The 26,028-nt window shown below is 42.5% G+C and overlaps 1 protein-coding gene across 3 annotated transcripts in view; it reads right to left on the bottom strand.

Annotated features, from left to right (window-relative positions):
- ST18 (ST18 C2H2C-type zinc finger transcription factor) overlaps positions 1–26,028 on the bottom strand; it is a 447,256-nt gene that overhangs the window by 100,116 nt on the left and 321,112 nt on the right. For all 3 annotated transcript variants that reach the window (XM_077270483.1, XM_077270486.1, XM_077270485.1), the window contains exon 13: positions 3,034–3,279. In XM_077270483.1, the coding sequence (XP_077126598.1) occupies positions 3,034–3,279 (246 nt within the window). The remainder of the gene's footprint in view (positions 1–3,033; positions 3,280–26,028) is intronic.

Raw genomic sequence — 26,028 nt, forward strand, 5'->3', positions numbered from 1 at the left:
ATGCACATACAAAATGTCAAGGGGAGTAGTGGCGGATGTTGCTAATGCGTTGCTGATGTCTAGCAGTCTTGGAGTGATTTTAAATATTTCTTGCAATTGACAGACTATGCGTTTCCGGGTCAAACTAATTCCTTTATCAGGTCTGTTTCAACTGGGATCTCATGGTGGATAGGGGATTTAAATCCTTGAAAACGAGTCAGCAGAAATGTACCCCCAGGGTAGCAAGCTTTAACCAAAAACGTACTTTATACTGGTGTATATGAATAGATATATTAACTATGTTAGTGGGCATTATAAAAAAAGCTAAAAATCATCCCTCGTAAGTTGACTATACAGAGCAAGTAGGTAGTAGGAAACTGAATAAAATGATACCTTCATATCTGCGATTCGATGTCTTATTCTAGAGAAATCCACTTTTTTATATGTAAATGAGCTGTTCAGGACTATAGGTTGGACACTGATCTGCATGAGAATCCGCCTCCAGAGATTATTATTATAACTGAAAGGGGGAGTTACCAGAGTGAGACCTGTAACTAACACAGAACAGGAGAACTGAACTTTGTCTTCTTACAAACAAGTTAGCTGCTGCAGCTCTCACAGCGCTGCTATATTGCAACAATATTACAATCCTGTCTGCCTGCAAGAAGGAAGCTGAAGCTGAGAGGAGCCTGCAGATGTGTCAGGTATAACCACACACAGCTCTGCAGTGAGATCAGGAGAGCAGAGAGCGGCCATTACATGTCGCAGATATGAAGGAATCATTTTATTTAGCTTCCCAAGACCGATATGCCCATACAGATAGCTTAAAAGAGTTGATCCTACTGAAAATTTCACTTTAACAAAATATTTATTTTGCTGTACACTAGTGTTGAGCGATACCGTCCGATACTTGAAAGTATCGGTATCGGAAAGTATCGGCCGATACCGGCAAAGTATCGGATCCAATCCGATACCGATACCCGATACCAATACAAGTCAATGGGACTCAAGTATCGGACGGTATTCCTGATGGTTCCCAGGGTCTGAAGGAGAGGAAACTCTCCTTCAGGCCCTGGGATCCATATAAATGTGTAAAAGAAAGAATTAAAATAAAAAATATCGCTATACTCACCTGTCCGACGCAGCCTGGACCTCAGCGAGGGAACCGGCAGCGTTGTTTGTTTAAAATTCGCGCTTTTACTTGGTTACGTGAAGTCCCGGCTTGTGATTGGTCAGGGCGGCCATGTTGCCGGGATGCGGACCAATCACAGCAAGCCGTGATGAAATTACGTCACGGCTTGCTGTGATTGGTCCGCGTCCCGGCAACATGGCCGCCATTAACCAATCACAAGCCGTGACGTCACGGGAGGCTGGACACGCGCGCTTTTTAAAAAGCGCGCGTGTCCAGCCTCCAGTGACGTCCCGGCTTATGATTGGTCACGGCGCCATGTTGCCGGGACGCGGACCAATCACAGCAAGCCGTGACGAAATTACGTCACGGCTTGCTGTGATTGGTCCGCGTCCCGGCAACATGGCCGCCATTAACCAATCACAAGCCGTGACGTCACGGGAGGCTGGACACGCGCGCTTTTTAAAATGGGCGCGTGTCCAGCCTCCCGTGACGTCCCGGCTTGTGATTGGTTGCGCCGCGGTCAACCAATCACAAGCCGGGAGGCTTGTATAATACATCAGCTGAGAGGTGATACATGGGAATGTGAGACACATCCTGCAAATTCGACCAAACTTATTATGCAATAATTGATGTTTTGACAACATTGGCAGTTTCCCCTTGTTTGGTTTAGTTCATCCTCACTCATTTTGTGCGCCGCGGTCAACCAATCACAAGCCGGGAGGCTGGACACGCGCGCATTTTAAAATTTTAAAATGGGCGCGTGTCCAGCCTCCCGTGACGTCCCGGCTTGTGATTGGTTGCGCCGCGGTCAACCAATCACAAGCCGGGAGGCTGGACACGCGCGCATTTTAAAATTTTAAAATGCGCGCGTGTCCAGCCTCCCGGCTTGTGATTGGTTGATCGCGGCGCAACCAATCACAAGCCGGGACGTCACGGGAGGCTGGACACGCGCCCATTTTAAAATGCGCGCGTGTCCAGCCTCCCGTGACGTCACGGCTTGTGATTGGTTGCGTCTCCCATGTGACTGCGACGCAACCAATCACAAAGCCGGGACGTAATTTTAAAATCCTTAAGGACCTGAAATTACGTCACGGCTTGCTGTGATTGGTTGTGTCGCCCATGTGACTGCGACGCAACCAATCACAACGCCGGAACGTAATTTTAAAATCCTGAAGGACCTGAAATTACGTCACGGCTTGCTGTGATTGGTTGCGTCCCGGTCACATGGGCGGCACGCAACCAATCACAAGCCGGGACTCACGTAAAGGAAAGAAAAGCGCGAATTTTAAACAAAGAACGCTGCCGCTTCCCTCGGTAAGGTGCAGGCTGCGTCGGAGAGGTGAGTATAGCAATATTTTTTATTTTAATTCTCTCTTTTACACATTTTTACATTAATGTTGTTTTGATACCGATACCCGATATCACAAAAATATCGGATCTCGGTATCGGAATTCCGATACAGCAAGTATCGGCCGATACCCGATACTTGCAGTATCGGAATGCTCAACACTACTGTACACATAATGGTGCTAAAGATTTGACCATGACTACAGCTGCATTATATTGTACCAAAAATAAAATATGACTTCTGCATACCCCTAAGAAATGATAAGCATAGATGAAACTATCAGGCTGTGCTGACCATTGCATGAGATGATATCATCGCCCTGTGATGAAATATTATGTTGCATTCACTATGTTCTGCACAGATCTCTTGGCACGGTTACTTCACAATACTGAGGAGGAGGGTTTCCTGGACTACACATTGCTGGCACTGAATATAGGACAGTTGCTACATGAAGGTTATTTACTCGGTAAAGGGTTATTTTTATTCACTTATGATAAGGTTGCTTTAAAATGAGCTGATATATGAGTCACGTTCTGTAATATGTTACTGTATGACAAACATGTAGATACTGTACCTCTCTGTCTTCTCCATTTTTACCATGCACCTTGCTGTAGTTGATTGGGGCATCCCATCCCTCTTTTTCACAAAGGGCTTTGTAAAAGGCAGCATTGACCAAGAGGCTACTAGTTTTCAAAGGAGAAGTTGACGGAGTTGATAGGATGGGATTGGAAGAGCCTAATGTACCAGCGTTTTCGTGGAGTCGATTCTTCTTCATACTGAGGTCCAAAGTTCCATTTTCATCTACTTCAATCTCTGTAGCCTGGGGAAATTATAAAGATATATTATAAATTGATGAACAGTTTGCGGCTTTGATAGTGTGGCCATGTGGTGCTTTTAAGGGATAAAAGTAAATGCAAGCTTTTATTTAACTAATATCTGATTTAGAAAGCAGCTTTTGATTTACATCACATCAGTTAATGTGTAATTCTTTGCCAGAGTTCTGTGTAACCTCATAATGCTCACCATGTTTTCCAGCTTATTGCAGAATTTAAATAAGACTCTTCCAGAATTTAACCAGAAATTTAAATAAAGAAAAAAAGCTGCTTGACGATGAGAAAGTAAAAAGAAATACGAGCCTGGTTTTGTAAAATTCTGAAACAAATCATTACTTTTAATATACATTAGTTGTACAATGAATTTTGGAGAAATGTAGAATTTACTGCATGAATTAATACAGTAATTCTAGATACCTTAGTATATTTTAAATACTTTTGTATTAATAATTTTAGATCATTTAGTACAAAATTTTTATTAGAAACTCATTAGACTCATAGACTATTTTTTGGAGCAATTAACCCCTCCTTTGTTTAAAGGGACTCTGTCACCTGAATTTGGCGGGCTATGTAAATGCCCTCTGTCCGGTCCGATGGGCGGTGTTACCTCTTCTTTCATTCACCCCTTCCTTTCCTGCTGGCCGCAATATTTTCTTGAATTTGAGTATGTTTCCTCCGTAGTTCACGCGTGCGCAATGCAATCTTGCCTTGCGCACACGCAGTATGCTTTGCCCAACTGCGGGCAAAGCCGAAAAGCATTAGTGCGCATGCGCCGCCGCAGTATGTCCCGGAAGTATTTCGCTGTGTTCCTGGACATGCCCAGACAGAGTCCCTTTAAATGGCTCAGTTGTGGGGTATATATCTCTTTTGGAAATGTGAACACTCCTGGTTGGGTGTCCATCTGCTGGATTGGGTTTAGTGGAAGACCTATCGGTTCCTATTATAGATATCTCCCACTCAAGATGCCGATTGGTTATCATAACAGCAATGTGCCTTAGAAAAAGGCATTGTTACTGGCATCTTGATATTACTATGAAATTCAGACTGTGGCTGAGCTTCACAGGAGATCTTTAATTCTACCATTCACTGCAATATTTAAGTAATTAATAAAAAAATAGAAAAAAATGTAAATATATATAAAATTTAAATTTCCCACTTTTTTCCCATTGCGAAAGTAAACATGAAAAAGAAATATATTTAGTATTGTCGCATCTGTAAAAGTCTGATTTGCCAAAATATTAAATTATTTACAGTAAAATAAAATACCATTCCTGAAGTTTTTCTGTCAATGCCACGGTGGAACACATGCCATAAAAAGCTATCAAAATAATGTATATAAAAAACTACTTCTCTCCACTCAAGAAAAACAAGACGTCACAAAATTTCCTTTTTTTTTCAAAACTATATGTTTGCTATTTTTGTAATCGTACTTATTTGCATAATAATGATCCCCGGTCATTTACACAGTGAACATCGTAAAAGTTAATCTGAAAAAGATTGTCAAAATAGCATTTCTTTCAATATCTCATCCATTTTTGAATTTTGTTAGTTTTTCAGTTCATTTCATTGTAGGGTGAAAGGTTTCAATCAATAATACAACTTGTGCAAAAAAAGCAAGTTCTCATACAGCTATGTTGTCAAAAAAGTAAAAAAGTTATGGCTTTTCGAAGAAGGCGAGCAACAGCAAAAGAGCAAAAACAAAGATTGGCTCCAACAGGAAGGTATTAAAAATGGCATGTTATATTTTTGTCTGTAAACAGAGAAGCATGGGCTATATCCAATTTAAGATGAAATAATGCATAAGGGTTAGTCTGAGATTAACACTTGTTGCCTATCTTGAGTTTTCCATTTCAATGGAGCAGTGGTCAAGCAAGCACACTGTATTTCTGCTCTAGGGGTCAGAATATCCAGGATTACTTATATTTATGGCCATAACTACTTGACGATATTTGGGTTAGATTTCAACACAAATCTAAAGAAACGCTAAAGAAAGCACATCCAGCCATAATCTCCCTTTTTTCTTTTATCCTATTTTGTCTTGTATTACAAACAGGTGCTTTGACTCATACCATCTGGTTGCCTTGTTGAGTATACTTAATGGTCACCCCTTTACATCCATATTGCTTAGAGAATTGTTTGCTAGTGGTTGTAAGCAACCAGATTGGATCAAAAATGCATTTTCATCCTGGTATAATACTGCTGTATTTTATCCCATGATAACTATCAGTGACCATCAATATATCTTTTTACTGACCTGAAATATAAGACAATAATGTCCCCCGATGAAAATGTAGCAGCTGTCACATGTACACTATAGCTAACACACTGTTGCATCAGTCACGATCAGTGTTGGCTCTGGCAATGCCTGTTTGACCCCTTAGATGCTGCTGTCAATAGTGACTACACCATCTACAGTTGAAACCAGAAGTTTACATACACTCTATAAAAAGACACATATGCATGTTTTTCTCAATATCTGTCATTAAATCAGAATAAACCTTTCCCATTTTAGGTCAATTAGGATTATTATAATTATTAATATTTCCCAAATGCCAGAATAATGAGACAGAGAGAATGTTTTAAGACATTTTTATTACTAACTGCAAAGTTAAAAGTTTACATACACTAAGATTACTATACATTTAAACAATTCTGAACAGCCCATATGATGATGTCATGTGTTTGGATGCTTCTGGCAACATCTGAGTTAATTAGAGGCATACCTGTGGTTGTATTTTAATGCACACCTGAAACACACTGCTGTGTAGCTAGCATCATGGAAAAATCTAAAGAAATCAGCCAACATATCAAGAAGAGAATTGCGTACTTGCACAAGTCTGGCTCATCTTTGGGTACAATTTCAAGATAACTGAAGGTGCCTCGTTTATCTGTACAAACAATTATACATAAGTAAAAACAAGATGGGAATGTCCAACCATCATACCGCTCAGGAAGTAGATGGGTTCTGTGTCTCAGAGATGAACGTGCTTTGGTCCGACATGTGCATATCAACCCAATGACAAACTCAAAAGACCTTGTGAAGATGATGGTGGAAGCAGGTTAGATTGTGTCAATAGCCACAGTAAGACCATTACTGTATCAACATGGGCTGAAAGGTCACTCTGCCAGGAAGAAGCCATTACTCCAGAAGAAACATATAAAAGCCAGATTAATGTTTGCAAATGTACACATGAACACAGACATTAATTTTTGAAGACATGTCCTGTGGTCTGATGAAACTAAAATTGAACTTTTTGGGTATAATGACCATCGTTACATTTGGAGGAAAAAGGGAGAAGCTTGGAAGCCTAAGAACACCGTCCTAACTGTGAAACACGGGGGTGGCAGCATAGTGTTGTGGATTTGATTTGTTGCCGGAGGGACTAATGCACTTCACAAAATATGTATGTATGTAAACTTCTAGTTTCAACTGTAGATTGTGTAATCACTATTGACAGCAGCATCTAAGAGGTCAAACAGGCATTGCCAGTGCCAACACTCAAATCAACTGTACATGATTAGCAAAGTGTGGGGCTCCCTCTTTAACCCCATTGGCATCCTGAGATCATGACTGTGGTCCTGATAGTTTCCATGCAATTCACAGCCTGTTCAGAAGTTACCAACCTTTAGGTGGTAAATAGGGTTGAGCGAAACAGATCGGTCATTTTCATAAGTCGTCGACTTCTTGAAAAGTCGGGTTTCATGAAACCCGACCTGATCACTGTGTGGGGTCGGCCACGCGGTTCGTGACTTTCGCGCCAAAGTCGCGTTTCAATGACGCTAAAAGCGCCATTTCTCAGCCACAGTGTGTCATGCTGTGAATTTTTTTTTTTTTTTTTATTCTCCCTGAAAACAAAAAAAATTGTGGGAGATTAAGATTGGCATTTCTGCTTGAGTGACGGTCCTGTGTGTGCCATCTGTCTCAAATTATTGGGGCACAGAAAACCTAGTGTGTCATACTGAGAATTTTTTTTTTTTTATAATTCTCCCTGAAAAAAAAAATAGTGGGAGATTAAGATTGGCATTTCTGCTTGAGTGCCGGTCCTGTGTGTGCCATCTGTCTCAAATTATTGGGGCACAGAAAACCTATTGTGTCATACTGGGAATTTATTTATTTATTTTTTAATTCTCCCTGAAAACAAAAAAAATAGTGGGAGCTTAAGATTGGCATTTCTGCTTGAGTGCCGGTCCTGTGTGTGCCATCTGTCTCAAATTATTGGGGCACAGAAAACCTAGTGTGTCATACTGGGAAATTTTTTATTTTTTTTTATATTCTCCCTGAAAAAAAAATAGTGGGAGATTAAGATTGGCATTTCTGCTTGAGTGCCGGTCCTGTGTGTGCCATCTGTCTCAAATTATTGGGGCACAGAAAACCTAGTGTGTCATACTGGGAATTTTTTTTTTTTTTTAATTCTCCCTGAAAACAAAAAAAATAGTGGGAGATTAGGATTGGCATTTCTGCTTGAGTGCCGGTCCTGTGTGTGCCATCTGTCTCAAATTATTGGGGCACAGAAAACCTAGTGTGTCATACTGTGAATTTTTTTTTTTAATTCTCCCTGAAAACAAAAAAATTGTGGGAGATTAAGATTGGCATTTCAGCTTGAGTGCCGGTCCTGTGTGTGCCATCTGTCTCAAATTATTGGGGCACAGAAAACCTAGTGTGTCATACTGGGAATTTTTTTTTTTTTTTAAATTCTCCCTGAAAACAAAAAAAATTGTGGGAGATTAAGATTGGCATTTCAGCTTGAGTGCCGGTCCTGTGTGTGCCATCTGTCTCAAATTATTGGGCCACAGAAAACCTAGTGTGTAACATTGGGCCTGATTTTCCTTTCAGTGTCAGCCACCTATAAAGGTATATATAAATCCTACAGATGTTTGAGTTCACCTTATAAGTTGTTTTACAGTAACAAATACCGTTACTTTGGTTACGTTTTGAAAACAATGAGGAAGTCTGGTGGAAGAGGTCGTGGCCGTGGGCGGTCATTGTCAGCTGGTAATGATGGTAGTGGTGGTGGAGCATCAGGTGGTCATGGTAAAAGCAATACAGCACCTAAGTCTCGAGTTGTTGAGCCAGGTTTGTCGTCTGGCTACACAAGGCCTAGAACGCTCCCTTTTCTGGGAGTAGGAAAACCGCTTTTAAAGCCGGAGCAGCAAGAACAAGTTTTTGCTTTCCTTGCTGACTCAGCCTCTAGCTCTTTTGCCTCCTCTTCTGAAAGTGCTAAATGTAAAAGCAGCGCGTCGTTAGTGGATGTTCACGGTCAGGGACAAGTCGCTTCCTTGTCTTCTTCACCCAGAACAAGAGAGAAGGATGCGTCAGGCGACACAACGGGTTACTCCATGGAGCTCTTTACACATACCGTTCCTGGGTTAGACAGTGAAACAGTTAGGCTACGTTCACATTTGCGTTGTGCGCCGCAGCGTCGGCGCCGCAATGCACAACGCAAACAAAAACGCAGCAAAACGCATGCACAATGCTGCGTTTTGCGCCGCATGCATCCTTTTTTTCATTGATTTTGGACGCAGCAAAAATGCAACTTGCTGCATCCTCTGCGCCCAGACGCGGGCGCCGCAGGGACGCATGCGGCACAAAACGCAAGTGCGACGCATGTCCATGCGCCCCCATGTTAAATATAGGGGCGCATGACGCATGCGGCGACGCTGCGGCGCCCGACGCTGCGGCGCAGACCGCAAATGTGAACGTAGCCTCAACAGGCCATGCCCATTAGAAGTTGAATCAGACATGGAATGCACAGATGCACAGCCACAGCCAGATTACTATGCTGTTCCTTTGACTCAGACCAGAACATTGCCCTCGCAGTGTACTGAGCCAGAATCAAACCCAGCTGAGACTATGGTGCCCCGTCACGGACGCTATACCACCGGCTTACACGGTGACACAGACGAAGTTGCACACCAGATAGAAGAGGAGGTCATAGATGACCCAGTTGTTGACCCCGATTGGCAGCCATTGGGGGAACAGGGTGCAGGCGGCAGTAGTTCTGAAGCGGAGGAGGAGGAGCCGCAGCAGGCATCAACATCACAACAGGTTCCATCTGCCGGGCCCGTATCTGGCCAAAACCAGTTGGAGGACAGCGTGGCCATCCGGTTAAAGAAGCTCAGTCTGCAATGCCTGAAAAGGTATCCGATAGTAGAAAGAGTGCAGTCTGGCATTTTTTTAAACAACATCCAAATGATCAGCGCAAAGTCATCTGTCAAAAATTTTCAACTACCTTAAGCAGAGGTCAGAATCTTAAAAGTCTAAATACAAGTTGCATGCATAGACATTTAACCACCATGCATTTGCAAGCCTGGACTAACTACCAAATGTCCCTAAAGGTTGCAGCACCCTCAGCCAATGAAGCTAGTCAGCAACGCTACATCCCTTCCCTCACTGTAAGCGCACCATTTCCCGCACCACCTGCAGTATCTGTGCAGCTTTCGTCGCCAGGCCAAAGCAGTCGGGGAATCACCAGGTTCGTAGTAGGAAACACTGCATGTAGGGCACCGACAAGAATACCATCTCCAACCCTCTCTCAGTCTGCCATGTCCACCGGCACCACCGCTAGTTCCACGATCTCCAGCTCTCCAGTCCAGCTCACCTTGCATGAGACTCTTGTTAGGAAAAGGAAGTACTCTTCCTCGCATCCGCGTACACAGGGTTTGAACGCCCACATTGCGAGACTAATCTCATTAGAGATGATGCCCTACCGGTTAGTTGAAAGCAAAGCTTTCAAAGCGCTGATGGACTACGCTGTACCACGCTACGAGCTACCCAGTCGACACTTCTTTTTGAGAAAAGCCATCCCAGCCCTCCACCACCATGTTAAAGAGCGCATCATCCATGCACTCAGGCAATCTGTGACTACAAAGGTGCACCTGACAACAGATGCATGGACCAGTAGGCATGGCCAGGGACGTTACGTGTCCATCACGGCCCACTGGGTGAATGTGGTGGATGCAGGGTCCACAGGGGACAGCAATATTGGGACAGTTCTGCCTAGCCCACGGTCTAGGAAACAGTTGGCTGTATGCGTTCGCCCCCCCTCCTCCTCCTCCACGTCCTCCTGCAGAAGCGAGAGCTCGTCCACAGACCGCAGTCGCACAACCACTCCATCCGCAGCTGCCACTGCTGCACACCAGGTGTCCCATTATGGGACAGCTAGTGGCAAGCATCAGCAGGCTGTATTGGCAATGAAGTGTTTGGGTGACAACAGACACACCGCGGAAGTTCTGTCCGAGTTCTTGCAGAAAGAAACTCAGTCATGGCTGGGCACTGTACATCTTGAGGCAGGCAAGGTAGTGAGTGATAACGGAAGGAATTTCATGGCTGCCATAGCCCTTTCCCAACTGAAATACATTCATTGCCTGGCTCACACCTTAAACCTGGTGGTGCAGTGCTTCCTGAAAAGTTATCCGGGGTTACCCGACCTGCTCCTCAAAGTGCGCAGACTTTGCTCGCATATCCGCCATTCGCCCGTACACTCCAGCCGTATGCAGAACTATCAGCGGTCTTTGAACCTTCCCCAGCATCGCTTAATCATCGATGTTGCAACAAGGTGGAACTCAACACTGCACATGCTTCAGAGACTGCGAACAGAGGCGTGCTGTTATGTAGTTGTGGGAGGATACACGAGCAGGCAGTTGGATGGCAGACATGGAGTTGTCAGGTGTGCAGTGGTCGAAGGTACAAGACCTGTGTCAAGTCCTTCAGTGTTTTGAGGAATGCACACGGCTGGTTAGTGCAGACAACGCCATAATAAGCATGAACATCCCCATAATGCGTCTGCTGATGCAAAGTTTGACGCACATAAAGGAGCAGGCGTCTGCAGCCGAGGAAGAGGAAAGCCTTGATGACAGTCAGCCATTGTCTGGTCAGGGCAGTCTACAGGACGAGGTAGCGGGCAAAGAGGAGGAGGACGAGGAGGATGATGGGGATGAGTATTTTTTAAATGAGGAAGCTTCTCCGGGGCCAATGGAAATTGGTGTCGTGGCAAGGCCGGGTTCAGGTTTTTTGAGGTAGACAAGTGACGTAGATTTGCCTGTAACTGCCCCTCAAACCAGCACAACCGCAGATTTGACAACTGGAACTTTGGCCCACATGGCGGATTATGCCTTACGTATCCTCAAAAGGGACCCACACATTATTAAAATGATGACCGATGACGATTACTGGTTGGCCTGCCTCCTTGATCCTCGCTATAAAGGCAAATTGCAAAATATTATGCCACATGAGAACCTCGAACAAATATTAGCAACCAAACAAGCAACTCTTGTAGACCGTTTGATTCAGGCATTCCCAGCACACAGCGCCGGTGATGGTTCTCACACGAGCTGCAGGGGGCTACAGGGCAGAGGTGTTAGAGGTGCACAAATCAGAAGTGGCGTTGAACAGAGGGGTTTTCTGACCAGTTTGTGGAGTGATTTCGCAATGACCGCAGACAGGACAGGTACTGCAGCATCTATTCAAAGTGACAGGAGACAACATTTGTCCAGTATGGTTACTAACTATTTTTCAGCCCTTATCGATGTTCTCCCTCAACCGTCATTCCCATTTGATTACTGGGCATCCAAATTAGACACCTGGCCTGAATTGGCAGAATATGCATTGCAGGAGCTTGCTTGCCCAGCAGCTAGTGTGCTATCAGAAAGAGTATTCAGTGCTGCTGGTTCAATATTAACCGAAAAAAGGACTCGTCTGGCTACCCAAAATGTTGATGATCTAACCTTCATTAAAATGAACCACTCCTGGATTTCAAATTATTTTGCCCCACCTTTCCCGGCTGACACCTAGCTTTCCTATAAAAAGGTCTTGCTTGTGGACTGGTCTTACTGAGTGTTCCAATCTCTTAATTTGCAGCAGCTGTTTGTCCAGCATACGACATGTTTACACCTCCCTAAATGGGAAAACTCCCCTCACGGGGCCGTGGTCTCGCCACTTGGCGCAAGCACCCGTTAGAGTGCCGTTTGTCTGAAGAGGTGGGTGTGCCCGCTTTTGGTCGACGGCACTGCCACTGGGTCCCCCATAGTACAATAAAGTGTCTCTGGCGATGGTGGCGCGCAACCATCGTCAGACACACCATTGTAACATGAGGGGCCCTGGGCCTGTACCGCCGGCCACAAGAGAGTTCCCCCCCCAGCTCAAACTGTGCTCTACCACGTGCAAAATTATCTCTCACAGCTCCAACAATGTTTAGTCTATGCGCTGACATCCTTCAATGCCTGGCACTGACAATTTGTAGTTGTATGATGCTAGTTAAAATAGTCAGGGTCAGTGTCCTATATTGACACCAGTAAATACTTAGTGCCAAATTACTATGTCTGAAACTCAGCAGAGGAGCCCACCCCTGTACCTAAGTATGCCACACTTTTGTTTTTTTGTTTTGTTGTTTTGCGAGACATTAACATCTATTTATTTTTTGGGAGTACTTACTGTGTCAGACACTCCTTCCAATCGTCCTCCGCTGACCACACCAATGCTGCCTGTGTACCCATGTAACCTATTTAAAACTGCATAGAGCCTACTTTTTTATTTTAGGCCTAGTAATTCTGTCTGCGGTCCCTCCTTGCAATCGTCCTCCGCTGACCACAACAATGCTGCCTGTGTACCCATGTAACCTATTTAAAACTGCATAGAGCCTATTTTATTATTTTAGGCCTAGTAAGTCTGTCTGCGGTCCCTCCTTGCAATTGTCCTCCGCTGACCACCAATGCTGCCTGTGTACCCCTGCGAGATAACTCTAAGTGCCTTGAGCCTATTTTTATTTATTTTAGGCCTAGCAAGTCTGTCTGCGGTCCCTCCTTGCAATCGTCCTCCGCTGACCACAACAATGCTGCCTGTGTACCCATGTAACCTATTTAAAACTGCATAGAGCCTGCTTTTTTATTTTAGGCCTAGTAAGTCTGTCTGCGGTCCCTCCTTGCAATCGTCCTCCGCTGACCACACCAATGCTGCCTGTGTACCCATGTAACCTATTTAAAACTGCATAGAGCCTGCTTTTTTATTTTAGGCCTAGTAAGTCTGTCTGCAGTCCCTCCTTGCAATCGTCCTCCGCTGACCACACCAATGCTGCCTGTGTACCCATGTAACCTATTTAAAACTGCATAGAGCCTGCTTTTTTATTTTAGGCCTAGTAAGTCTGTCTGCGGTCCCTCCTTGCAATCGTCCTCTGCTGACCACAACAATGCTGCCTGTGTACCCATGTAACCTATTTAAAACTGCATAGAGCCTATTTTATTATTTTAGGCCTAGTAATTCTGTCTGCGGTCCCTCCTTGCAATCGTCCTCCGCTGACCACACCAATGCTGCCTGTGTACCCCTGTAACCAATTTAAAACTGCATAGAGCCAACTTTTTTAGTTAACACATACTACCTTTGTCTGTCTGCGCCCCTAAATCACGCTGTCCTCCACTGAAAAAGCTGAGCTTCAACCTTCAGACTCTCATTGAGTATTTTTTAATGTCACACTGCAGTTGCCCTACTACTTTGGTTGGGGCCTAGTAACGGTGTCTGCCGCTCCTTGGTGTTCTCCAGGTTTCCTTGTCTGAGCTTCAACCTTCAGGCTCTCATTGAGTATTTTTTAATGTCACACTGCAGTTGGCCTACTACTTTGGTTGGGGCCTAGTAACGGTGTCTGCCGCTCCCTGGTGTTGTCCTCCACTGAAAAAGCTGAGCTTCAACCTTCAGACTCATTGAGTATTTTTTAATGTCACACTGCAGTTGGCCTACTACTTTGTTTGGGGCCTAGTAACGGTGTCTGCCGCTCCCTGGTGTTGTCCTCCACTGAAAAAGCTGAGCTTCAACCTTCAAGCTCTCATTGAGTATTTTTTAATGTCACACTGCAGTTGCCCTACTACTTTGGTTGGGGCCTAGTAACGGTGTCTGCCGCTCCTTGGTGTTCTCCAGGTTTCCTTGTCTGAGCTTCAACCTTCAGGCTCTCATTGAGTATTTTTTAATGTCACACTGCAGTTGGCCTACTACTTTGGTTGGGGCCTAGTAACGGTGTCTGCCGCTCCCTGGTGTTGTCCTCCACTGAAAAAGCTGAGCTTCAACCTTCAGGCTCTCATTGAGTATTTTTTAATGTCACACTGCAGTTGCCCTACTACTTTGGTTGGGGCCTAGTAACGGTGTCTGCCGCTCCTTGGTGTTCTCCTCCACTGAACAAAGCAGTGCCGCCTGTTTACTCCCGTTACCAATTTTGAACTTAATTTGGCTCACTTAATTACTTGGGCCTACTAACTGTGTCAGCCTCTCATTACAGTTGTCCTCCACTGAACAAACCAATGCCGCCTGGTTAGTCCTGTTACCAATTTTGAACTGCATTTAGCCTAGTTTATTCTTTGGCCCTATATCTGTGTTTCCTCCTCATCCTGCCCATTGCCCAGCCACTGCTAGATGAGTCTGCTGGTACATTGACCCAGACCACTACATTCCCCTTGCACTCTACACAGCCAGAATCTGACCCTGTTGAAAGTAAGGTTCCCCTTCCCGCATGCTATACCACCTTACACGGGGACAAAGAGGAAGGTGCAGATGAAAGTGCAGGTTCTTCATCAGGTGGGGGGGCATACTCGTTGGCGATGTCACTGGCACAGGGCCCCTCATAGTACGCAAAAGTGTCGCTGCCGGTAGGAGGCGCCCCCGCCATGTAAACACACCGCCGTACTTTGAGGGGCCCTGTGCCAGTGCCAATGCCAAAGAGTGGGCCCCCCCTGCTTGCTCAGGATCACAGCACTTGCAAAGTTGAAATACTTACCTCTCCCTGCGCCACTGCCGTGACGTGGTCCAGATTTCCTCGGCCCACAAAATAGTTGAACCAGCCCTACCCCCAACAACTTTAGCCAAATGACCCCCAATTTCCAATGCCTAACTATTATTATAAGGGAAATTAAGATTGACAAGCTTCATTAACAAGAATGGATGTTTTTGCCATTAAAATGGGCACTCTAGATGTTTTCCTGGCCCCCACTCACTGCCGACTATGCTGCCCCATTGACTTGCATTGGGTTTCGTGTTTTGGCCGATCCCGACTTTACGAGATAATCGGCTGATTTCACTTCACCCGACTTTTGAGATAGTCGAGTTCCGCGAAACCCGACTCGACCCTAAAAAAGTCAAAGTCGCTCAACCCTAGTGGTAAAGATAAATTTTTTCATTCCTGTCATGCCACTTTGCATTAATTTCTGAAAAGCACCTAAAGGGTTAATAAACTACCTGACAGAAGTTTTGAACATGTTGAGGTTTAAAATGATATAACTTTTGGGGTTTTTCCAATATATAAGTCCCCAAAGTCACGTTAATAGGTCCCTAAAAAAATAAGTTTTGTAAATTTCCTTGAAAAAATAAAAATTTGCAGCTACAATTTCAACCTTCTAACATCCTAACAAAGTAAAATAACATTTTACAGATGTGCTGTTGTAAAGCAGACAGAAAAGATATATTATTTATTAACTATTGTATGTGGTATGATGGATTACTAATCTTTTTATATTTTTGTAAAATTTCCGATATATTTATAGTTAAATGCAAAACAAATCAACCTCAATTTCCCATTAATATACAATGTGTCACAAAAAAAAAATCACAAAATCACTGGGATATGTTGAAACATTCCTAAGTTATTGCCACATGAAGTGACACTGATCAGATGTGAAAAATTTGGCCTGAGCGTTAACATCTATACAAATATCTACATTACTGCTCCACTTAACTAAACTCGGATCACCATGTGGATTTTCGGAACAATAATGTCTAATAAAGATAAAAAATAACACATCACACAGTTTGGTTTATAATAGACCTACATGGTATATATATATATATACATATATATATATATATATATATATATATATATATATACACACAGCTCTGGCAAAAATTAAGAGACCACCACATCAAAACCCTGTCATGGGCAGCCCAATCTCCAGACCTGAACCCCATTGAAAACCTCTGGAATGTAATCAATAGGATGATGGATAGTCACAAGCAATCAAAGAAGAACTGCTTACATTTTTGCCCCAGAAGCAGTGTGAAAGAACTAGTGAAAAGCATGCCAAGACGCATGAAAGCTGTGATTACAAATCATGGTTATTCCACAAAATATTGATTTCTGAACTCTTCCTGAGTTAAAACATTAGTATTGTTGTTTCTAAATGATTATGAACTTGTTTTCTTTGCATTATTTGAGGTCTGAAAACATTGGGGTTTTTAATTTTGACCATTTTTCTTTTTCAGAAAAAAAAATACAAAATTCATTGCTTGGAATTTCGGAGACATGTCAGAAGTTTATAGAATAAAAGAGCAATTTACATTTTAAAATAAACCTATAAAGAGAAAACTCAGACAAACTGAACATTTTGCAGAGCTGTATATATGAATCTTACTTATGGTTTTTACATGCCATAAAGAAATAATTTTGCATTCAATGTCAATGACAAAAATGCTAAAAAATAAATTAACAAAAAGATAACAGTATCGAGAGAGAGATATACATAATCTTGATTACAATATTTTGCATTTATACTTGCATTATTTTCGGTATAATATAATACAATAATAGAAAATACCAGAGTAGCAGTCTAACAATACGACATGTACTCCATAAATAGAAACATACTGGGCTATTGCAGTAGTAAGTAAATAAAATATTTAAACAGGTTAATATTAAGGTACTTTAACTTTATCTTGCTGCCCATTTTGCTGCAATATTTTAATCTGATGCGATATTTCTAAGTCCTGAATTTAACAGTGCAGCTTATCCGAGATAATAACTTAGTAACAACATCTTGTGCCATCTGTATAATATCAAATGCATTTTACATTAGTATTAATAACTCTTAGTTACAGAAATGCAAGGTATTAACTACATCCGTACCAAATGACCACAAGTTACATATCTGAGACGACATTAGAACAAGTGAAAGCTTGTAATTCAACGATTGCAAACTTGGTAATGCTGCATAAGCTAAAACATTTCAGCTAAATATGGTTGTGCAAATAATGAGAAATCTGCAACATATTTACAATTTGGTGTAACTTGAAATTGCATAGAGAATCTATGACAGGTTCCAGGCTGTCCATAATAGAGTCTGATCAAGAAGATATTTGACGACTCTTTATATTTTTTGTGCCAGTTCTCCAACCCATATTCCATTAACTTCAATGAAAAGTAAAAAATATTTACTGTAAAGAGATTTGCTTTTCTTTATACTGAAGTCAGTGGAATATTGAATGGACAACAAATATATCAAAAAGCAAATATCTTCAGCTCATAAAAAATATAAATTGACATAATTGAAAAGTAAGTAATAATTTGAGGATACCTAGTATGTAGTGATGAGCGAGTTTGCTCATTATTTGGATTTTCCGAGCATGCTCGGGTGTTCTCCGAGTATCTTGGGCGTGCTCGTAGATTGTGTTTGTGTCCCCGCAGCTGCATGACTGCGGCTGCTAGACAGCCTTAATACATGTGGGAATTTCCTAACAAACAGACAATCCCTGAAATCATGCAGCTGCGGCGACACAAACATAATCTACGAGCACTACAAAATACTCGGAGACCACCTGAGCATGCTCGGAAAACCGAAGAAAAAGCACACCCGCTCATCACTACTAGTATGTCATCCATATTGCTTTGTTGTAGACGCTATAATGATTAACCTTAGGTAACAGTATACTATATTTTGATACCTTTTCAGTATAGGAAATAGCATAATGTTATATGTGACGCATTCTTGTCAGATGCTGTTTGCTTGTAAACTTGTTTGCATAGTTTAGGCTAGGGCTACATGATGACCAGTGACTAGTGATGAGCGAGTATACTCGTTGCTTGGGTTTTCCCGAGCACGCTGATCACCGAGTATTTGTGAGTGCTCGGAGATTTAGTTTTTGTTGACGCAGCTGCATGATTTGTGGCTGATAGACAGCATGAATACATGTGGGGATTCCCTAGCAACCAGGCAACCTCCACATGTACTCAGGCTGGCTATCAGCCATGAATCATGCAGCTGTGTTGACAAAAACTAAATCTCCGAGCACTCACAAATACTCGGAGACCACCCTAGCATGCTCGGGAAAACCCAAGCAATGAGTTTACTTGCTCATCACTACCAGTGACCAAATTAAGTAAAAGGGAATGTATGAAAAAAGTCCCTAATTTTGACAGTTTCTTGAGTTATACGTATTTTTTAAAGAATTTTTAGCTATGTTTTTATACTACATAGATAAAAATAGAACTCTTGAAATTTTCACACTAGGGAGGACTACAATGATAGATGGTACCTCTATACACAACTGAAAATGGCATCATAATAGATACTGGCATGGATTCTTCTGCTCACCTTCCTTTCATAATGACCTTCACACACGCTCATTAAATGCATCAGTCAGTTAACTGCTGTTAATGTATGTACAAGGGAATTTCCTCAAAAACAGTAAGAATGAGTCAAGACTAGCCCCAATGGGCTTTATGTTTTAAAGGGAACATGTCACCAGAACAAAACACTATTAACCTGCAGATATAGGGTTAATCTGAAGGTTACTAGTGTTATTAACCTGCCCGACACCCGCACTTACCGTAACAATGCGGGGAGAAAATTAACTTTGTTTCCCTTTGTGAGGTCCCGGTTGCAGTCACCGGGGTGGTGCCGGCGTGGGTTCAGAAACTGCAGCCCTGACCGACAGCCAGACCTAATGCAGAGTGAGTGTCAGTCAGGGTCATGGATGCTGTTATAGCCACTGATCTGTAGTCAGAGCAGTGACAGAACCCATGCTGGTGCCGACCCTGTGACAGAAACCAAAATGCTGCCGGGGGGAACAAAGTTAATTTTCTCCCCACGGCTTTCAGGTAAGTGTGGCAGCCGGGCAGGTTCGTTACTATGCAGATAAACCCCATATCTGAGAGTTAATAGCATTTTTTCTGGTGACAGGTTCCCTTTAATAGAGATTGTAATGTGGAAAAGAACTGTGCCAACATTTAAAGGGGAACCTGTCAGTGGGATTGTGCTGAGTAACCTACAGAGAGTTCCAGGTTGGCGCCGTTATACTGATTAAAATTATACCTGTTGATGAAATTCGTCTTGTGGTTATTCTTTAATCTTTATTTTCAGTTTTGAGTTAATGATATGCTCGTGCCCTGGGGCAGCCTGTGGGAGGTCTTCATGTGGTGCTCTGATTAGGTATTCAAACTGATGGCTTTACATGCTGATTATTATATATATTGAAAAAAAATCACATTCAGCAGGTTGGTGCCTGCGCTGCAGCATGATCTATAATATGTATTAAATTGTTTTATTTAGTCATATAAATTTATTCTGAAAAAAAATTCTCAAAATGGCACCTAGGTCTCTTGGTTACTCAGTACCATCCTGCTGACAGGTTCCTTTTAACAAAAAAAAATTATTTAAAAAATATATCATTTTATGAACACACATTCTCTTTAAAGGGAACCTGTCACCCCCAAAATCGAAGGTGAGCTAAGCCCACCAGCATCAGGGGCTTATCTACAGCACTCTGTAATGCTGTAGATAAGTGTTATGGACTGGTGATTTAGGAACGACATGTGACTAGCTCTGAGCAGGTGGTAACTATACGGACCGCAGTTCCTGATCTTAACACAACACTAGAAGTAGCCGTGGGATGTTCCTGTCACTCCCTGGACACCTCGTCACAGCTGGAGAACTAGCTACCCCTAAAGGTAGAAACAGGAAAGCTATCTTGCCTCAGAGAGAATCCCCAAAGGATAGACAGCCCCCCCCACAAATAATGACTGTGAGTGGAGAAGGAAATGACATACATAGAATGAAACAAGATTTAGCAAAGGAGGCCACTTCTAGCTAGATAGATAGTACAGGATAGAAAACTGTGCGGTCAGTAATAAAAACTAAAAAAAGTCCACCGCAGAGAAATGCAAAAATCTCCACAGCTGACTAAAGGTGTGGAGGGCAAAATCTGCTGCCCAGAGCTTCCAGCTTAGCTGAATAGATCCATACTGATAAGCTGGACAAATGAGCAAAACATAGAATGTGCTGAACAATAAAGTCCACAACAAGAGGACTGCAAAAGGACAAGCAAGGACTTATCTTTGCTGAACAGGTCAGAGTGTCAGGGAAATCGAAAAAGAGCCGTGACTCCAAGCAGGAACAATTGACAACTGGCATTGATTGAGGGATAAGGCCAGACTAAAATAGCTGAGCCAGAAAGACGATCAGTGGAAGCAGCTGCTGATGCTAAATCCAAGAAGCAGCCATACCACTCAAAACCACCGGAGGGAGCCCAAGAGCAGAACTCACAAAAGTGCTACTTACAACCACCGGAGGGAGCCCAAGAGCGGAATTCACAACAGATAAGCCCCCGATGTATCCTAAAAGATGAGAAAAAGAGGTTATATTATACTCACCCAGGGGCGGTCCCGGTCCGGTCCGATGTGTGTCACTGTCCGGCACTTCCTATCTGCATCAGATGACGTCCTCTTTTTGTCTTCACACTGCAGACCGGCTCTGGCATACTTTGTCTGCCCTGTTGAGGGCAGAGCAAAGTACTGCAGTGCGCAGGCCCCGGGCCTCTCTGACCTTTCCCGGCGCCTGCGCACTGCAGTACTTTGCTCTGCCCTCAACAGGGCAGACAAAGTACGCCGGAGCCGGAGCCGCAACGTGAAGACAAGAAGAGGACGTCATCGTAAGAAGATGGGAGGCCCCGGACCGGACCGGAGTATAATCTAACCTCTTTTTCTCTTCTTTTAGGATACATCGGGGGCTTATCTGCAGCATTCCAGAATGCTGTAGATAAGCCCCTGATGCCGGTGGGCTTAGCTTACCTTCGAGTTTGGGGGTGACAGGTTCCTAAGATCCTAATTGTTGCACTCTATTGTATTGAATCTGGTCATGCAAAATTAATTCTGGATTTTTTCCAAATGTTGGGTATCAGTCATGGCAACTTGTGGGTCATAATGTAACCACATTTACTATAATTAGCTGTGATGTGGAAGCAGTTACATCAGACTTATTATTATTATAACATTATTTTTATTATGATTATGATCTTGTGCCACACGACTATAGACCGCCATCATTGATCACACTGACAGTTTTCTGTTCCATTGACAGACCAATATTTTTGAAAGCAAGAATAACATATTCTGTGGGAGTCTTATACCTGTGACTTGCAAACTTGAAGGACCCTGTTATAAACTAATAGGATTCATCAGGATTTTTTGGAAATAGAACTAATATACTTGTCATGGCCCCATTAAGAAAGTAAGCCATGATGCTAATTATCATTGTTATTATTTGTAGTATTTTATGAATAACATAATAAAAATAAATATTTTAGGTTTTAGAATAAAACATTTGCATGTAAGACGCCTACTTACGTAAAATGATCTTATTAGATTCAACGGATAAAAACTGAAATTCTAAAATGCATTTTCTACAATCTTACGTTGCTTTTCGCTGTTTATTTTTTTGTATATTACAGTTTTAGCTTCCAGAGTTTCTGGTGACATTACAATTATTTTTGTATCTGATTCTCTTTGATTGCATATTAAAACAACTATTATGCAATGATAAACACATTGTATTTAATTATCGTAAAATGTAACTTTTGTTAAATAATTGCTTTGTTCCAAATAGAAAAGATCATAATAATCATAAAATTCACCTAAAAATCCAGACCTCCACAACAGATGGCTTGGATAAAAAGCCATGCAACCAGGCTAAAATCCTTTTATGTTACAAAAACTCTCCCACTGAAAAAAATACTTTTAAGGCAGCAAATGAGCAATATTCCTTTACTCCAAATAATAGATCTGCTTAACTCGGGGCACACTGAGTACTTAACAACTGAAAATAAAGACTAAATGTCTTCCTGCTGGGTTTCCTCCATATTGAGCGGATTTCCTATTGTTGATATTATGGATTTGTTTTGCAATCAACAACATTTTGTGTCAGATTTCTGCCTCTTGGCCTCTACAATTTGTCTACTTTCTTCTAATTCATCTTGAGATTATATGCATTAGTTTCCTTTGCATAAAAACTAGTGATGAGTGAATGTGCTTGTAGAATGTCTTTTCCAAGCATGCTCAGGTGTTATCCGAGCATCTGAGCGTGCTCGTATGCTATGTTCGAGTCCCCGTGGCTGCATGGTTTGCGGCTGTTAGACAGCCTCAACACATATGGGGATTGCCTGTGTGTTAGGGAATCCCCTTTCCCAGAGGATCACCACCCAAGTGCAAAATGAATGGGAGAAAGAACTCCAAATCGGCGACATTATCTGGCTCTATGTTATATATGCCAGGGGTAGATCTTAAAGGGGGATAAATGTTTAACAGATTGATGAGGCTCCAGTTCAAAACCCTAACTATGACATACAAAGCCATCCACAACCTGTCTCCTCCATACATCTGTGACCTCGTCTCCCGGTACTTACCTAAGTGCAACCTTCGATCCTCACAAGATCTCCTTCTCTACTCCCCTCTTATCTCCTCTTCCCACAATCACATACAAGACTTCTCCCGTGCTTCCCCCATACTCTGGAACTCTCTAACACAACACATCAGACTCTCGCCTACCATCGAAACCTTCAAAAAGAACCTGAAGACTCACCTCTTCCGACAAGCCTACAGCCTGCAGTGATCCTCAACCTACTGAACCGCCGCACAACCAGCTCTACCCTCTCCTGGTGTATCCTCACCCACCCCCTGCAGACTGTGAGCCCTCGAGGGCAGGGTCCTCCCTCCCTATGTACCTGTGTGCCTTGTTTTTTGCTCATGTTTAGTTGTATTTGTCTATATTTGCCCCTTTTTTCAACTGTAAAGCGCCATGGAATAAATGGCGCTTTAAAAATTAATAATAATAATAATAATAATAATAATAATGTGTTCTCTTTTTTCATTGTATGTACTCATTGAGAAAACAAATATATAATGATCTGCACTTTGTGAATTTATCCAATTCCAGAAAAATGTAACATTGGAAACGGTATATTAGCACATCTTTTGTTAATTTTGGAGTCTATAATGAGGCTTTCAAGGCCAGAAAATCCTATTCTTGTTAGAAAGTATCTGATAGACACCATGCATAACTTGTATCTACACAGCTAGCATTTGCAAGCTCACATGAACTTTCATTAGGCCACCTGCCATTGTCCTACATATCCACATCCATCACTTTAGGTTTAGATACCTATGGCCAAAGCAAGATGCTGGTAATAAGGTACCAACCTTAAAGTGTATCTGTCACTTAAAGCAAATCTGTCACTAGGTTTTTGCCACTTCATCTGAGAGCAGCATAATATAGGAAAAGGGACCTTGATTCCAGTGATAAATCACTTAGTTTACTGGGTGCAGCAGTTGTGACACAATTAGAGTTTGTAGATGAAGCAGAGCTCAAAACCTGCACCTGTCCACATGACAGCTCTCTGTGTACATTGTCTATTGACAGTGAGCAGCTTATCAGAGGAGGGGACGTGGTAGGATGATTGCTCACACAGCACCAGTCCAGATATGGATAATGTCCTGGTGAGAAAACCTTCTTTGCAAGTAATGAAACAGCACACAGCCTAATAAGTGACACATTGTGGAGATCTATGTTCAAGACCCTATCTTCAACCAACTTCAGAATGCATAGCAAAAACCTGCTGACAGATTCCCTTTGAGATGTCTGCTAAGATAAGTTGTTTGTGACTATTACATGAGAGATATCTTTCATTTTCACCAGTCTTTCTCTCTGTAGATTCTATCTCTAATTTGTTTACTTTAAGATATTGGATAGAGATTAGCTGCTATGATGTTTCCTATACACCATGTACACAGACATGAGGCATTTCTATTCTGCTATCTCTCAGTAGCATGTTTAGAAGTAGCAGTTATAGAATGGGGGACATCATGCAGCAGTACTGAGCAGTGTAGCTGTGAATTGAGCACTGAGCTATAACACCTGACCACAGGTGCAAGAGTCTATGCCTCTCTCCTTCACTCTGCTTCTCACCTCTGCATGGGCCACCTCCCCCATCCACTTTCCTTATACTTCAATAGACAGCTGTATTCTGATTCCTCATTAAATTATCAATTTGTGTTGTCTTAAGCAAGATGGATTTTATAATTTTTTAAGACTGAATAATGTAATCAGGAGACAGGGGGAGGAAAATGGCTCATAGATGGAGAGGGAAGCACATTATTCTGACAAGATTCATTGCATATTTTCTTCTCAACTATTGTTTATCCAAAGTTTGTTGAAATGATATCGGCCATTTAAGGCATTTTAAAAATGCAAACTTACCTGAAATTAAAGGACTTTGCAAAAAATATAGTCAAATTAGAACTATCTAATGATTCGACATAGACAGTAAAGGTAAAAGCTTTATTCTTACTCAGAAATATGCTGATGTTAAATGTAGCCGTTTCTGCAGTGTGTGAACAAAAGATTCGTATTACTGCCTCTTTCATAGTTATTTTTTAATTATTAGGAAACTGACACTCTTTACTGTAATACCTACTTCTTAGTGTTTAGTAGTATGTTCATTGATTGCTTGCTCTGACACTTGAGGTTTAGTAGTTTAGCCAATCTAATGAAGGTGTCTAAAGGCTTAGTACCCCAGTTTTTGGTATATTGCCCTCAACTTGATCCAATGCACGTCCCTTTTAACTAATACCTTCTTAAAGGGAATTTTTCAGTTCCCCAGATGCTTTTAAGCTGCATTATGAACATTTAGTTCTTTATTCAGGCATTCCAGCAATGCTGTGATTGTTTTATTCAAGTACAATAAGTAATTATTGCAAGTTGCTTTATTATTATTATTATTATTATTATTATACATTTTTATAGCGCCATTTATTCCATGGCGCTTTACATGTGAAAAGTGGGCAAATATAGACAAATACATTAAACATGAGCAAAAAACAAGGCACACAGGTACATAAAGAGGGAGGACCCTGCCCGCGAGGGCTCACAGTCTACAGGGGATGGGTGAGGATATACTAGGAGAGGGTATAGTTGGTTGTGCGGTGGTTCAGTAGGTTGAGGATCACTGCAGGCTGTAGGCTTGTCGGAAGAGGTGGGTCTTCAGGTTCTTTTTGAAGGTTTCTATGGTAGGTGAGAGTCTGATGTGCTGGGGTAGAGAGTTCCAGAGTATGGGGAAAGCACGGGAGAAGTCTTGGATGTGGTTATGGGAATAAGAGATGAGAGAGAAGGAGATCTTGAGAGGATCGGAGGTTGCATGTACGTAAGTACCTGGAAACCCTATCACAGATGTATGGAGGAGACAGGTTGTGGATGGCATTGTATGTCATTGTAAGGGTTTTGAACTGGAGTATCTGGGCAATAGGAAGCCAGCGAAGGGCTTGGCATAGGGGAGAGGCTGGTGAATAGCGGGGAGACAGGTAGATTAGTCAGGCAGCAGAGTGCAGGATGGTTTGGTGTGGTGCCAGAGTGCTAGAGGGGAGGCCAGAGAGTAGGAGGTTGCAGTAGTCAATGCAGTAGATGATAAGGGCATGCACTAGTGTTTTTGTGGTGTCGAGGAATGCGCAGATCCGGGAAATATTTTTGAGTTTGAGATGGCAGGAGGAGGCAAGGGCTTGGATATGTGGCTTGAAAGAGAGGGCAGAGTCGAGGATCACCCCGAGGCCCCGGGCATGTGGGACAGGGGAAAGTGAGCAGCCGTTAACATTAATGGATAGGTCTGGTAGAGGGGTAGAGTGAGATGGGGTAGAGTGAGATGGGGGAAAGATGATGAATTCTGTTTT

The sequence above is a fragment of the Ranitomeya variabilis genome, chromosome 6 (assembly GCF_051348905.1).
Source record: "Ranitomeya variabilis isolate aRanVar5 chromosome 6, aRanVar5.hap1, whole genome shotgun sequence".
NCBI lineage: Eukaryota > Metazoa > Chordata > Amphibia > Anura > Dendrobatidae > Ranitomeya > Ranitomeya variabilis.